Source organism: Meles meles, chromosome 11, assembly GCF_922984935.1.
Source record: "Meles meles chromosome 11, mMelMel3.1 paternal haplotype, whole genome shotgun sequence".
Classification (NCBI taxonomy): domain Eukaryota; kingdom Metazoa; phylum Chordata; class Mammalia; order Carnivora; family Mustelidae; genus Meles; species Meles meles.
In genome coordinates, this window is record NC_060076.1 from 50,991,441 (window position 1) to 51,006,330 (window position 14,890).

At 40.9% G+C, this 14,890-nt stretch overlaps 1 protein-coding gene across 2 annotated transcripts in view; it reads right to left on the reverse strand.

Annotated features, from left to right (window-relative positions):
• Positions 1–14,890, reverse strand: part of ADAMTSL1 (ADAMTS like 1) — a 935,024-nt gene that overhangs the window by 67,640 nt on the left and 852,494 nt on the right. For both annotated transcript variants that reach the window (XM_046023640.1, XM_046023641.1), the window contains one exon: positions 11,996–12,130. In XM_046023640.1, the coding sequence (XP_045879596.1) occupies positions 11,996–12,130 (135 nt within the window). The remainder of the gene's footprint in view (positions 1–11,995; positions 12,131–14,890) is intronic.

A 14,890-nucleotide genomic window follows, 5' to 3' on the forward strand; every position in this document is an offset into this window, starting at 1 on the left:
TTGAATAAACACTTCACCCAGGAAGAAATCAGGAAGCCATATAGCACACAAAAAGATGCTCAACATTAACAACTACCAGGAAAATACAAATTAAAATCACAACAAGAAACCACTGCAGACCTGGAAGAATGTCTAAAATTTAAAAGACTGACTATAGCAAGTGCTGCTGAAGACACGAAGAAACCAGAACTCTCAGACATGGGCGGGGGAATGTAGAGTAGTCCAACTACTTTGGAAAAAAGTCTGGAAAACCGGAAAAACCAACACCTACTATGTGATCCAGCCATTTCACTTTTAGGTCTTTAATTAAGAGAAATGAAAGCATGTGTCCATACCAAGGCTAGTAGATGAATACCTATAGCAACTTCATTTGTAACAACCAGAGATTGGAAATGACCATTCTGTCCCTCAACAAGTGGGTGATGAAACAAATGGCAGTCTATCTGTACAGTGGAACACTAGTTGACAAAAACATGTACTGCTGATGTGTGTTACAATACGGATGAATGCTGGAATAATTATCTTGAGTGAAAGAAGCCATTCTCCCCAAGGTATGAGTTCTTTTATAAAACAGTCTAGAAATCTAATCTAATCTATCTGTACTGAGAGCAGATCAGTTGTTGGGGGGTGGTGGTTGGACATGGGGTGGGGCAAGGGTGTGAAGGCACGCTTTTATAAAAGGGCATGAGGTAACTTTTGGGGATGATGACTAGTTCATTATGTTGACTGTAGTGATGGTTTCATAGGTGTATCCATGTATCAGAACATCAAATTTTAGACTTTAAATATACAATGCCAATTATCTGTCAATAAAGCTATTAAAAACTTTTTTGTAAAACATATACAGAAGGGGGAGTCAAGATGGCGGAGAAGTAGCAGCCTGAGACTACATCACGTAGCAGGAGATCAGCTCGATAGCTTATCTAAACATTGCAAACACCTACAAATCCAACGGGAGAGCGAAGAGAAGAAGAACAGCAACTCTAGAAACAGAAAATCAACCACTTACTGAAAGGTAGGACTGGAGGAGAAGTGAATCTAAAACGACGGGAAGATAGACTGCGGGGGGAGGGGCCGGCTCCCGGCAAGCGGCGGAGGAACGGAGCACAAAATCAGGACTTTTAAAAGTCTGTTCCACTGAGGGACATTGCTCCAGGGGCTAAACCGGGGTGAAGCCCACGCGGGGCCAGCGTGGCCCCAGGCCCCGCAGGGTCACAGAAGGATCGGGGGTGTCGGAGTGTCGGAGAGCTCCCAGGTATCAGAACGGAGAAGCCGGCTGGAGAGACAGAGCCGAGGACTGAACTCTCAGCTCGGGGTTACCTTGAACTGGTCGCGGGCTGGGTGAGCTCGGAGCGCGCTAGAGGCTGGGGATACGGGAGTGATTGGGTGCTGTCCTCTGGGGGCGCACTGAGGAGTGGGGCCCCAGGCTCTCGGCTCCTCCGGGCCGGAGACTGGGAGGCCGCCATTTTCATTCCCGTCCTCCGGAACTCTACGGAAAGCGTTCAGGGAACAGAAGCTCCCAAAAGCGAACCCGAGCCGATTACTTAGTCCGGCCGCCGGTAAGGGCGGTGCAATCCCGCCTCGGGCAAAGACACTTGAGAATCACTACAACAGGCCCCTCCCCCAGAAGATCAACAAAATATCCAGCCAGGACGAAATTCATCTATCAAGGAGAAAGCAGATTCAATTCCTAAGACAGCAGAGCAATTCCAGAGGAGGAGAAAGCAAAGCACGGAACTCATGGCTTTCTCCCCATGATTCTTTAGTCTTGCGGCTACTTCAATTTTTTTTCTTTTTTCAATTTTTTTTTCTTTTTTCAATTTTTTTTTCTTTTTTCTTTTTTCTTCTTCTGCTAAATTTTTTTAAAACTTTTACCCTTTTCTTTTTTAACGTTTTTTGACTAGTTCATCTAAATATATATATTTTTTCTTTCTTTTTTATATTTTTTTATTTGTTTTATTTTTTAAATTTTTTTCTTTTCTTTTTTTTTTTTTTCTTTTTTTTTCAGAACCTGTTTTTATCCCCTTTCTCCCCCCCACAATTTGGGGTCTCTTCTGATTTGGTTACAGCGCATTTTTCCGGGGTCTTTGCCACCCTATTAGTAGTTTATTTGCTCCTTCATATCCTCTTATCTGGACAAAATGACAAGGTGGAAAAAATCACCACAAACAAAAGAACAAGAGACAGTACCGAAGGCTAGGGACCTAATCAACACAGACATTGGTACTATGTCAGATCAAGAGTTCAGAATGACGATTCTGAACATTCTAGCCGGGCTCGAAAAAGGCATGGAAGATATTAGAGAAACCCTCTCTGGAGATATTAAAGCCCTTTCTGGAGAAATTAAAGAACTAAAATCTAACCAAGTTGAAATCAAAAAAGCTATTAATGAGGTGCCATCAAAAATGGAGGCTCTCACTGCTAGGATAAATGAGGCAGAAGAAAGAATTAGTGATATAGAAGACCAAATGACAGAGAATAAGGAAGCCGAGCAAAAGAGGGACAAACAGCTACTGGACCATGAGGGGAGAATTCGAGAGATAAGTGACACCATAAGACGAAACAACATTAGAATAATTGGGATTCCAGAAGAAGAAGAAACAGAGAGGGGAGCAGAAGGTCTATTGGAGAGAATCATTGGAGAGAATTTCCCTAATATGGCAAAGGGAACAAGCATCAAAATCCAGGAGATGCAGAGAACCCCCCTCAAAGTCAACAAGAATAGGTCCACACCCCGTCACCTAATAGTAAAATTGACAAGTCTTAGTGACAAAGAGAAAATCCTGAAAGCAGCCCGAGAAAAGAAGTCTGTAACATACAATGGTAAAAATATTAGATTGGCAGCAGACTTATCCACAGAGACCTGGCAGGCCAGGAAGAGCTGGCATGATATATTCAGAGCACTCAACGAGAAAAACATGCAGCCAAGAATACTCTATCCAGCTAGGCTATCATTGAAAATAGAAGGAGAGATCAAAATCTTCCAGGACAAACAAAAACTGAAAGAATTTGCAAACACCAAACCAGGTCCCCAGGAAATATTGAAAGGGGTCCTCTAAGCAAAGAGAGAGCCTAAAAGTAGTAGATCAGAAAGGTACAGAGACAATATACAGTAACAGTCACCTTACAGGCTACTAATGGCACTAAATTCATATCTCTCAATAGTTACCCTGAATGTTAATGGGCTAAATGCCCCAATCAAAAGACACAGGGTATCAGAATGGATAAAAAAACAAAACCCATCAGTATGTTGCCTACAAGAAACTCATTTTAGACGCGAAGACACCTCCAGATTGAAAGTGAGGGGGTGGAAAACAATTTACCATGCTAATGGGCATCAGAAGAAAGCAGGGGTGGCAATCCTTATATCAGATCAATTAGATTTTAAGCCAAAGACTATAATAAGAGATGAGGAAGGACACTATATCCTACTCAAAGGGTCTGTCCAACAAGAAGATCTAACAATTTTAAATATCTATGCCCCTAACGTGGGAGCAGCCAACTATATCAACCAATTAATAACAAAATCAAAGAAACACATCAATAATAATACAATAATAGTAGGGGACTTTAACACTCCCCTCACTGAAATGGACAGATCATCCAAGCAAAAGATCAACAAGGAAATAAAGGCCTTAAATGACACACTGGACCAGATGGACATCACAGATCTATTCAGAACATTTCATCCCAAAGCAACAGAATACACATTCTTCTCTAGTGCACATGGAACCTTCTCCAGAATAGATCACATCCTGGGTCACAAATCAGGTCTCAACCGGTATCAAAAGATTAGGATTATTCCCTGCATATTTTCAGACCACAATGCTCTGATGGTAGAACTCAATCACAAGACGAAAGCTGGAAAGAACCCAAATACATGGAGACTAAACAGCATCCTTCTAAAGAATGAATGGGCTAACCAGGAAATTAAAGAAGAATTGAAAAAATTCATGGAAACAAATGATAATGAAAACACAACAGTTCAAAATCTGTGGGACACAGCAAAGGCAGTCCTGAGAGGAAAATATATAGCGGTACAAGCCTTTCTCAAGAAACAAGAAAGGTCTCAAGTACACAACCTAACCCTACGCGTAAAGGAGCTGGAGAAAGAACAAAAAAGAAACCCTAAACCCAGCAGGAGAAGAGAAATCATAAAGATCAGAGCAGAAATCAATGAAATAGAAACCAAAAAAACAATAGAAAAAATCAATGAAACTAGGAGCTGGTTCTTTGAAAGAATCAATAGGATTGATAAACCCCTGGCCAGACTCATCAAAAAGAAAAGAGAAAGGACCCAAATCAATAAAATCATGAATGAAAGAGGAGAGATCACAACTAACACCAAAGAAATACAGACAATTATAAGAACATACTATGAGCAACTCTACGCCAACAAATTGGACAATCTGGAAGAAATGGATGCATTCCTAGAGACATATAAACTACCACAACTGAACCAGGAAGAAATAGAAAACCTGAACAGGCCCATAACCAGTAAGGAGATTGAAACAGTCATCAAAAATCTCCAAACAAACAAAAGCCCAGGGCCAGACGGCTTCCCAGGGGAATTCTACCAAACATTTAAAGAAGAACTCATTCCTATTCTCCTGAAACTGTTCCAAAAAATAGAAATGGAAGGAAAACTTCCAAACTCATTCTATGAGGCCAGCATCACCTTGATCCCAAAACCAGACAAGGATCCCACCAAAAAAGAGAACTACAGACCAATATCCTTGATGAACACAGACGCAAAAATTCTCGCCAAAATACTAGCCAATAGGATTCAACAGTACATTAAAAGGATTATTCACCACGATCAAGTGGGATTTATTCCAGGGCTGCAGGGTTGGTTCAACATCCGCAAATCAATCAATGTGATAGAACACATTAATAAAAGAAAGAACAAGAACCATATGATACTCTCAATAGATGCTGAAAAAGCATTTGACAAAGTACAGCATCCCTTCCTGATCAAAACTCTACAAAGTGTAGGGATAGAGGGCACATACCTCAATATTATCAAAGCCATCTATGAAAAACCCACCGCAAATATCATTCTCAATGGAGAAAAACTGAAAGCTTTTCCATTAAGGTCAGGAACACGGCAGGGATGTCCATTATCACCACTGCTATTCAACATAGTATTAGAAGTCCTAGCCTCAGCAATCAGACAACAAAAAGAAATTAAAGGCATCCAAATTGGTAAAGAAGAAGTCAAACTATCACTCTTCGCAGATGATATGATACTATATGTGGAAAACCCAAAAGACTCCACTCCAAAACTGCTAGAACTTGTACAGGAATTCAGTAAAGTGTCAGGATATAAAATCAATGCACAGAAATCAGTTGCATTTCTGTACACCAACAACAAGACTGAAGAAAGAGAAATTAAGGAGTCAATCCCATTCACAATTGTACCCAAAACTATAAGATACCTAGGAATAAACCTAACCAAAGAGACTAAGAATCTATACACAGAAAATTATAAAGTACTCATGAAAGAAATTGAGGAAGACACAAAAAAATGGAAAAATGTTCCATGCTCCTGGATTGGAAGAATAAATATTGTGAAAATGTCATGCTACCTAAAGCAATCTACACATTTAATGCAATCCCTATCAAAATACCATCCATTTTTTCCAAAGAAATGGAACAAATAATCCTAAAATTTATATGGAACCAGAAAAGACCTCGAATAGCCAAAGGAATATTGAAGAACAAAGCCAAAGTTGGTGGCATCACAATTCCGGACTTCAAGCTCTATTACAAAGCTGTCATCATCAAGACAGCATGGTACTGGCACAAAAACAGACACATAGATCAGTGGAACAGAATAGAGAGCCCAGAAATCGACCCTCAACTCTATGGCCAACTCATCTTCGACAAAGCAGGAAAGAATGTCCAATGGAAAAAAGACAGCCTCTTCAATAAATGGTGCAGGGAAAATTGGACAGCCACATGTAGAAAAATGAAATTGGACCACTTCCTTACACCACACACGAAAATAGACTCCAAATGGATGAAGGACCTCAATGTGAGAAAGGAATCCATCAAAATCCTTGAGGAGAATGCAGGCAGCAACCTCTTCGACCTCAGCCGCAGCAACATCTTCCTAGGAACAACGGCAAAGGCAAGGGAAGCAAGGGCAAAAATGAACTATTGGGATTTCATCAAGATCAAAAGCTTTTGCACAGCAAAGGAAACAGTTAACAAAACCAAAAGACAGCTGACAGAATGGGAGAAGATATTTGCAAACGACATATCAGATAAAGGGCTAGTATCCAAAATCTATAAGGAACTTAGCAAACTCAACACCCAAAGAACAAACAATCCAATCAAGAAATGGGCAGAGGACATGAACAGACATTTCTGCAAAGAAGACATCCAGATGGCCAACAGACACATGAAAAAGTGCTCCACGTCACTCGGCATCAGGGAAATACAAATCAAAACCACAATGAGATATCACCTCACACCAGTCAGAATGGCTAAAATTAACAAGTCAGGAAATGACAGATGCTGGCGAGGATGTGGAGAAAGGGGAACCCTCCTCCACTGTTGGTGGGAATGCAAGCTGGTCCAACCACTCTGGAAAACAGCATGGAGGTTCCTCAAAATGTTGAAAATAGAACTACCCTATGACCCAGCAATTGCACTACTGGGTATTTACCCTAAAGATACAAACATAGTGATCCGAAGGGGCACGTGTACCCGAATGTTTATAGCAGCAATGTCTACAATAGCCAGACTATGGAAAGAACCTAGATGTCCATCAACAGATGAATGGATCAAGAAGATGTGGTATATATACACAATGGAATACTATGCAGCCATCAAAAGAAATGAAATCTTGCCATTTGCGACGACGTGGATGGAAGTAGAGCGTATCATGCTTAGTGAAATAAGTCAATCGGAGAAAGACAACTATCATATGATCTCCCTGATATGAGGACATGGAGAAGCAACATGGGGGGGTAGGGGGATAGGAGAAGAATAAATGAAACAAGATGGGATTGGGAGGGAGACAAACCATAAATGACTCTTAATCTCACAAAACAAACTGGGGGTTGCTGGGGGGAGGTGGGATTGGGAGAGGGGGAGCGGGCTATGGACATTGGGGAGGGGAGGCGAACCATAAGAGACTATGGACTCTGAAAAACAACCTGAGGGTTTTGAAGGGTCAGGGGTGGGAGGTTGGGGGAACAGGTGGTGGGTAATGGGGAGGGCACGTTTTGCATGGAGCACTGGGTGTTGTGCAAAAAGAATGAATACTGTTACGCTGAAAAAATAAATAAAATGGAAAAAAAAAACATATACAAATATGTAATGTATCTTACAAATCATTAAAATAAGATAAATAACTATCATGAAATGAACAAAGGAACTGACAACTCACAAATGAATGCAAATGACTAATATTAAAAATCAGAATTCTTAAAAATCACAAAGAAATAAAAATTTAAAATGATATAATTTTCATACTGTATTTTACACTGTTGTATAGTCACCAATTAAAATGGTAACTATAAAAACTCTTGGTCATACCACTATTGATAAAATTTTAGGGAAGTGAGAATTCTCAAATAGTGCTGTGCACATATAAAGAAGTAGAACTTTTTTGGAGGATCATTTGAAAACAGCACAAACTAAAAGATACAAAACTTTTTACACAATAATTCCACTTCTAGAAATTTATCCTAAGAGAGATATACACAAAAATTTTAGGAATAAGAATATTCATCTCATCTATGTTTTTATACTAGCAAAAGATTGCAAAGAATCCAAAAGTTCAACATGAGAGAGTTGGTTGAATTTATGATACCTCCCACCAGAATTAAATCTGGAATAATCAGGGCGCCTGGGTGGCTTAGTGGGTTAAAGTCTCTGCCTTCAGCTCAGGTCATGATCTTAGGGTCCTGGGATCGAGCCCCACATCAGGCTTTTTGCTCAGCGGAGAGTCTGCTTCCCATCTCTCTCTCTCTGCCTGTCTCTCTGCCTACTTGTGATCTGTCTGTTAAATAAATAAATAAAATCTTAAAAAAAAAGCCATATATCAGAGCTAACTCTTCTCCATTACAACTTAAGCCTTGAGATTCCCAGTAGGTGATTCTACTCCAAAAGTGACCATTTTAGTTGACAGACATTCTGGCATTGATTTCACCTTCAAGCCACTGCCGAAACTTTCAAGAAGGAATGTTGATTGAACGACACATGCATAGGCCCATGTGGGCCTCACTTTCCATGACTGTACATGAAGACTGGGGATCAATGAGTCCCTTGTTGCTCTCATACTCTTTGCTGTATGACACAGACATGGAAAATCGCCAGTGGAGGCTTGGCCATGCAGAATGGACCCAGCCTAACCAGATTCATTGTCCTAGGCAAGACAGGTACTAATTTTCTTTGCCCTTATTTAACAGCTGTCCTTTCTGCTGGGAGGCCTGAGCTGTGCCAACTACTGTGGAGGGCAAGGCCCATGTCCCCCCTTTAGTGGTCTTGATCCAGGTCTCAAAGCTCCAATTTTACAGTAGCAGCATCTCGGGCCTCCCCACACACCTACACCTTTTTGCAGCCTTCTGTTCAATTTTTTGGGGGGGGGTCACTAAGACTCAAAATTAATATTTCTCACAGTATCATTTATAGGCTATTAGCATTTATATTATACAATATTAGCATTTATATTATACAATAAATAACTTTTATTGGAGTTTTTATTATGAGAGCAATACAACTCCATTGCAGAACAATTAAAAATACGAGCAAAAAAACCAAAACAAAACTGAAAATTATCTGTAATTGCCTAGCCCAGATAAAACCAGTACTAAGATCTTTTTCCTAGCCATTGATATGCACATTATATGCATTTTTTTTGTCTAAAACAAAATCATACACCATATACTGCTCATAACTTTTTTCATTAACTGGTACATAACAGTTATGTTTCCGTGTCTCTAAATATTCTTCCACAGATTTTTTTAAAAAGATTTTATTTATTTGACAGACAGAGATCACAAGTAGGCAGAGAGGCAGGCAGAGAGAGAAAGATGGGTAAGCAGGCTCCCTGCTGAGCGGAGAGCCCGATGTAGGGCTCGATTCCAGGACCCTGAGATCATGACCTGAGCTGAAGACACCCACTGAGCCACCCAGGTACCCCAGCTCTGATATATGGCTTTAAAAAAACTCCGATTTTCCTTCTTCCCATGAAAACATAAGAATCAAGGTCCATGACTTATTATCCCTATGTCACAGAACCACAAAGTTCTCTGAATCAGTTGCAGCCAACGCATCTCATCGATGGGAGAAATACATACACAGGAATGTCACCGTTTACTGGCAACAACAGGGTTGGCAAATGGCTTTCGTCCTATCTGTCAACTGCCACCATGCTTGGTGGCAATGTTACAATGAAATCCAAGGCAGTGCCTGGGCTGAATGAAAAAGAATGATGTGATTGATTGAAGATGCGTTGATTGTGAAAAGGGCAATTAACAGTATCTTTGCCACATACCCATCTTGACCTAGAACATTTGTTACGTTCAAAACAGGGTTTCTTCCTTAAATTGCTCCCGCTATTGACTACTCTTGCAGAATACCAGATTCTTTCAAATATATCTTTCAGTACATCGTTCTCCTACTTAAAAACCCTCTAAATATCTGTCCCACATAGTCAATCTATTTCCTTAGTCTAATCATCAAGGTCCTCCACATTTTGACACTGTTTCCCATTCTAAGCCTGCAGCAACCCTACATAGACTTACCTCCCTAACCTAAGTTTGTACCCAGAACAGGTGCTCTTGTCTCAAAGGGCCACCAGCAGGAGCCAGGGATGAGAACCAGTGCAAATAAGAGGAACTAGACTAACAGATCAGGATGAGTCGATAGCTGGGGAAGCTCAAGGTGGAGAAGGTGTATTAGAATTCTTGGGGTGAGGGTCAAAGCCAAAGCTGAGTGGACAAGCTCTGGCTGAGGCTTTTTCCTTTAAATGGTCTAGTTTCTATCCCAGTTAAGCTGCCCATCATCACTCTCAAAGTAGTGGTATTTTATAGCTCTTTCTTTACTGATACTGGATATACATTCTATACATTATTATTGCCAGCCTAATAGCATCTTCTTCACCCTCAATGCCTGTTTCCTTTTCTTGCCTCTTTGAATCCCACCCATCCTTCTGTGATCAGCTCCAAAGCATCAGCTAGGCCCTGGTCTATTTCAAATGACGAATTTCCCAGAGTCTTGATACTTGACATCGTTTCTTAATTCATCTCCGCAATTCCATGTAGATCCCTCCGACCTCTCCAGTGCTGGCGAGGCATCAACATTCCCTGCTAGAGTTGCCCCAGCAGTTACATTCAGGGACTTTATGGTAACTGACTTGCTGTCCCATTCAAATGGAACAGTCTGGATGTGGGCTAGGGTATTACAGTGTCTTTCAACTGTTAGATTTAAATACCAGTCTAAGGTAACAAAGCACTATGAACTAGCAATGGAACAGAGCAGCATAAAGCACAATAAATTCTATTGCTAATGGCTACAATGAGACGAAATATCATTCCAGAAGAAAGAAGAAAGAAAGTAAAACTATGATGGAAAAATATGAGCAGGTTCATTTTTCCAGCATGCCGAACGGCATCTGAGTGACCCAAGAATTATTGAACTTGAAACTAAACAATTGCTGCACCCTCTGCTAATGACTGGGCTATGATGAATAGTTGTGACAATTTCTCACAGTGATGAGTCTAAGATTAAAAAAAGGTTTACAATGCTCACATTTAATTTGGAATACATTTACCATTTATAAGCCAAAAGACAGCAGTAAGAAACATCCATGAATTCTGATTAATACGATGTGGAAAAACTCAATGCCAAGCTTGTATAAGTTATGAGAAATAGAATAGGGCTACTTGTCATTATATGTGTCTTATTTTTAGGATCAGATCAGAAACAGAGAAATTATAAGCTTTTTCCACATGCTCATATACTATGAGCAGTCTTTGTTATTTAGATCATAATGAAAACTGAAGGTAATCTTTCTGTTTGTAATCCTATACCAGTCCCTGTGGCCATGTTGATAAGGCATACTTATCAGTATGACTGGGCACACTTTGGTCTTCTACTCCTTGCTGGGTGGTAGAGAGGAGAGAAGAGGAACTTTCCACTTTGAGCCAAAGGAATACTTTTAGTTACCATTACCAACATTTGGGGTCTCAAAGAGTTAGCATGAGGATTTCCCCCATTTTGTAGACCTGTTCCTCACCACCCCAGGGCTTTGAAGGCATATAATTCTTCTCTTCCACCTTGACCCTCTCCAGAAGTCAAGGCAGGAGTACAGAGGTTCCTGTGGCATCTCCATGATTCTCGAGTGGAGGACCCAGGACATCGATGGTCCCCTGCACCTCCTCTCCTACCAGAGAGCACCAACCATGCAGGCAATAACTTGGTGAAGGTTCCCATTGACAGGTGCCAGGGAAGCTTTACTTGGTAAAGTTATTTAAACACTTGCTGGAGGAGTCCATCTGGGTTGGTTTTAGGCCCTATGTATATAGAAGGCTAACCTAAATAGAATTATCTAGATTTTTGTTCTTGAAAGCTGATTAAAACTCTAGTTGAGTTAGGACAAGGTCATGGGCACATACTGGTGTATGGTTGGCAAGGGAATGGAGATATAGGAGCTATTTTTACTGCTATGCTCTTTACTTACTGTTCAGTAAGTCAATCTGACTGAGAGGATCTGGACTGTGGCATTAACCCAAGACGATTCAGAAAGGAGCCATGTTGGAATCTAGACAAGCTTTAGAGTCCAGACTAAGATCTGCACTCACCTCACATGGAAAGTCAGCCAAGTTTCCACTGGTGAGTCTGGATTCTGTAGGCAATTTAGTGATTTCCTGTTGGCCACCCCCTCCTGCTGCCTCAATCCCACCTGCAAGCAGTCACCCATCCATAAATCCTGTCCAGCCCTGGATTTCAGCCCAACGTTCCAGAGATTTGGACTCACCAACAAGAGCGGAATTCCCAGGATCCAGGACCAGCTGTGTTCCCAGAGGAGATGTCAGCACTGAAGGAAGGTTCGGTCCAGTGGCTGAAATCAAGGCCCTGAGGTCTTCTAACTGCTTTGGGACTTGGGGAGGATCTGTGGGAAGGCAAAGGGGGTGTCAAGCAGGTTAAAGCGTGGAGGCTATATTAAGGAGGGAAGGAAAGATGGGCATGCACGTAAGGCAGGTATTATGGCTGCCTTTCAGCATCATTTTTCCCCCCACAGAGAAGGTGTGCCTATCAATATTTGATGCCCAAAACAATGAGGTCAGTAATAAGAATCAGGCATGTTGATTTTAAGAGTTCCTTACTGAATACCACTTTATACCACAGTACCACTGGGTCTCTATAAATGTGTAGGCAAATTAAACCATATTATAAAAATACTCTTAAAAAGCTAACACTTCTTCAGCATTTATTATATGCCAAGTCCTGTGTTAGTTTTCACTCCTTCCTTCACTTAACTCTTATTCCTGTAGAGAGTTTTGTTATTGTCCCCCCAGATACGCATACATCACAACAGGAATTTTTTTATTTGAGTGAGAGAGCATGCACGTGCACATGCAAGGTGGGGGGAAGGGCAGTGGCAGAGGGAGGGAGAGAATCTTAAGCAGACTCTACGTCTAGCATGGAGACTGACACAGAGCTCAATCTCACAACCCTGAGATCATGACCTGAGCTGAAATCGAGTCAGATGCTTAGCTGACTTTACCATCCAGGTGCCCCAGGAATTTCTTATTTATAAGAAGTCTATGAGGGGCGCCTGGGTGGCTCAGTGGGTTAAAGCCTCTGCCTTCAGCTCAAGTCATGATCCCAGGGTCCTGGGATCGAGCCCCACATCGGGCTCTCTGCTCAGCAGGGAGCCTGCTTCCTCTCTCTCCCTGCCTGCCTCTCTGACTAGTTGCAATCTCTGTCTATCAAATAAATAAATAAAATCTTAAAAAAAAAGAAGTCTATGAGTGATACTTTCCATGAAGAAAAAGGTTTCTTTATGAAGTTGATGAAATGAATTTGCTTTGTGGTCTGGATTTTTATGCCCAGGTAGGACCAGATAAGCAGGACAGGGATTTGTTCTTTAAAATCTTAGAAGGATTTAGGAGTGAAGTCATCAGAGGTCTAGTTAACTGGAGCCCGAAGTGACAAAAATGGGAACTATAGTGCCTTATCATTTCCACTGGACAAATAAAGAGGCAAGGACCTAACGAAGCTTCTGGTGGTGAGAGGACTCAAGATTCTCTGAGACAAGAAGCAGAATCCTGTTTCCCCACTTCCTACATCTCCCAAGGCGGACTCCCATTTTTTTCTGTAGAGCTCTTGTTGGAGTCTGAAGAGGAGCAGGAGTATTTCTCTTGTAACAGATGGTCATATTTCATCAGTGTCCAGCGAGAGCCTATTATGTGCCTGTCACTTTGTCAGTTATTCATTAAGGGGGTGGCAAGTAAGTCATGATGGCTTCAGAGTCTGCTTCAGAAATATGCCTTCTGTCTACTCTGCCTTGACTGCAAAAGACCACTGCATACAGAAAACAATGATGAGCTTCATATTTTAATATATGTTTATGTATATTTAATATATATAAATTATTACATTATTACATTATATATGTGTTACCTATAATTTTAAAATATTCCTCATATGGTATAGGTGAAAACATCATTTGGGTTCAGGAATGCTCCATTTGAGCTGGGGCTCTGTCATTCCCTAACTTGGGCAAGTCACTTAATTTCCTTGAGCCTTAGTTTCCTTGTTTACAAAATGGGGAGGAAACTCATCATTTCCTAGATCTCTTTCTACTCTGAAATACCATGATCTTAGGACCTGATGGCAGCAGTTTACTCCAACCTAGACTCTCTTCTTCCCATCTTTTTAAACTTAAACAATTAACTTTTACAATTTAAATTCCAGTTCGTTACCATACGGTGCCTCCCTGGTTTCAGGAACAGAAGCCAGTGACGCTTCACCTCCACACAAGACCCAGTGGTCATCCCAACAAGTGCCTTCCTTAATGCCCATCACTCATTTTTTTTAATATTCCCTTGAGAATATTGAAATTGAATACTGAATATTCCCTCAAGAATATTAAACTCAAGGGGTACTTGAGTAGCGCAGTCATTTCCATGTTGGCTCTTGGTTTTCATTCAGGTCGAGGTCTTGAGGTTGTGGGATCCAGCGCCATGTTGGGCTCCCTGTTCAGTGGGGAGTCTGCTTGAGTTTCTCTCCCTCCCTCTGCCTTTCCTGATTGCACGCTCTCTCTCCCCCTCTCTCTCAAATATACACATAAATCTTAAAAAAAAAGAAGAATATTAAACTCAAGAAACCCTTGCTAATTTCCCAAAAGCCAAGAAGGGAGGTTATGTCCCATCTTCAAAACCATCAGCTATTCTTGGGCCAAATGTCAGCCCCTCCTAATGCCCTTAGAGATTTTATCATATCGTTCTTCTTTGGTGCATGTCCATTTGATCTTCCAAGGGAAACCATAAATTCTCCAAGGGCAGAGGTCACCTCTTAAATTTATCCCAATGCTCGAGATGGAACATAGAGGCAATACATCATGAATATTCATCCAATGGCCAGAGGAATAAATAAGTGCAAAGTCTCATTACATATCAAGTCTCCATGCTATGGGTTAGGTCACAGAGCTTGGTGTGAAAGCTCAGTTTTATACATGAAGTCCCTTGTTTAATAGTTAAACCAAATTTTTGGCTGATTAAAATAAAAAAAAGAGACATTACTTCTATGTCCACAAAGCATCTATACAACTAAAAATACTTGGATTGATAAACCAAGGCTTCTGATCAGGAAAAGCCCTCAACTTAAGAGTCTAAACAGTGATTTTTTTTTTCTCATCATGTTTGAT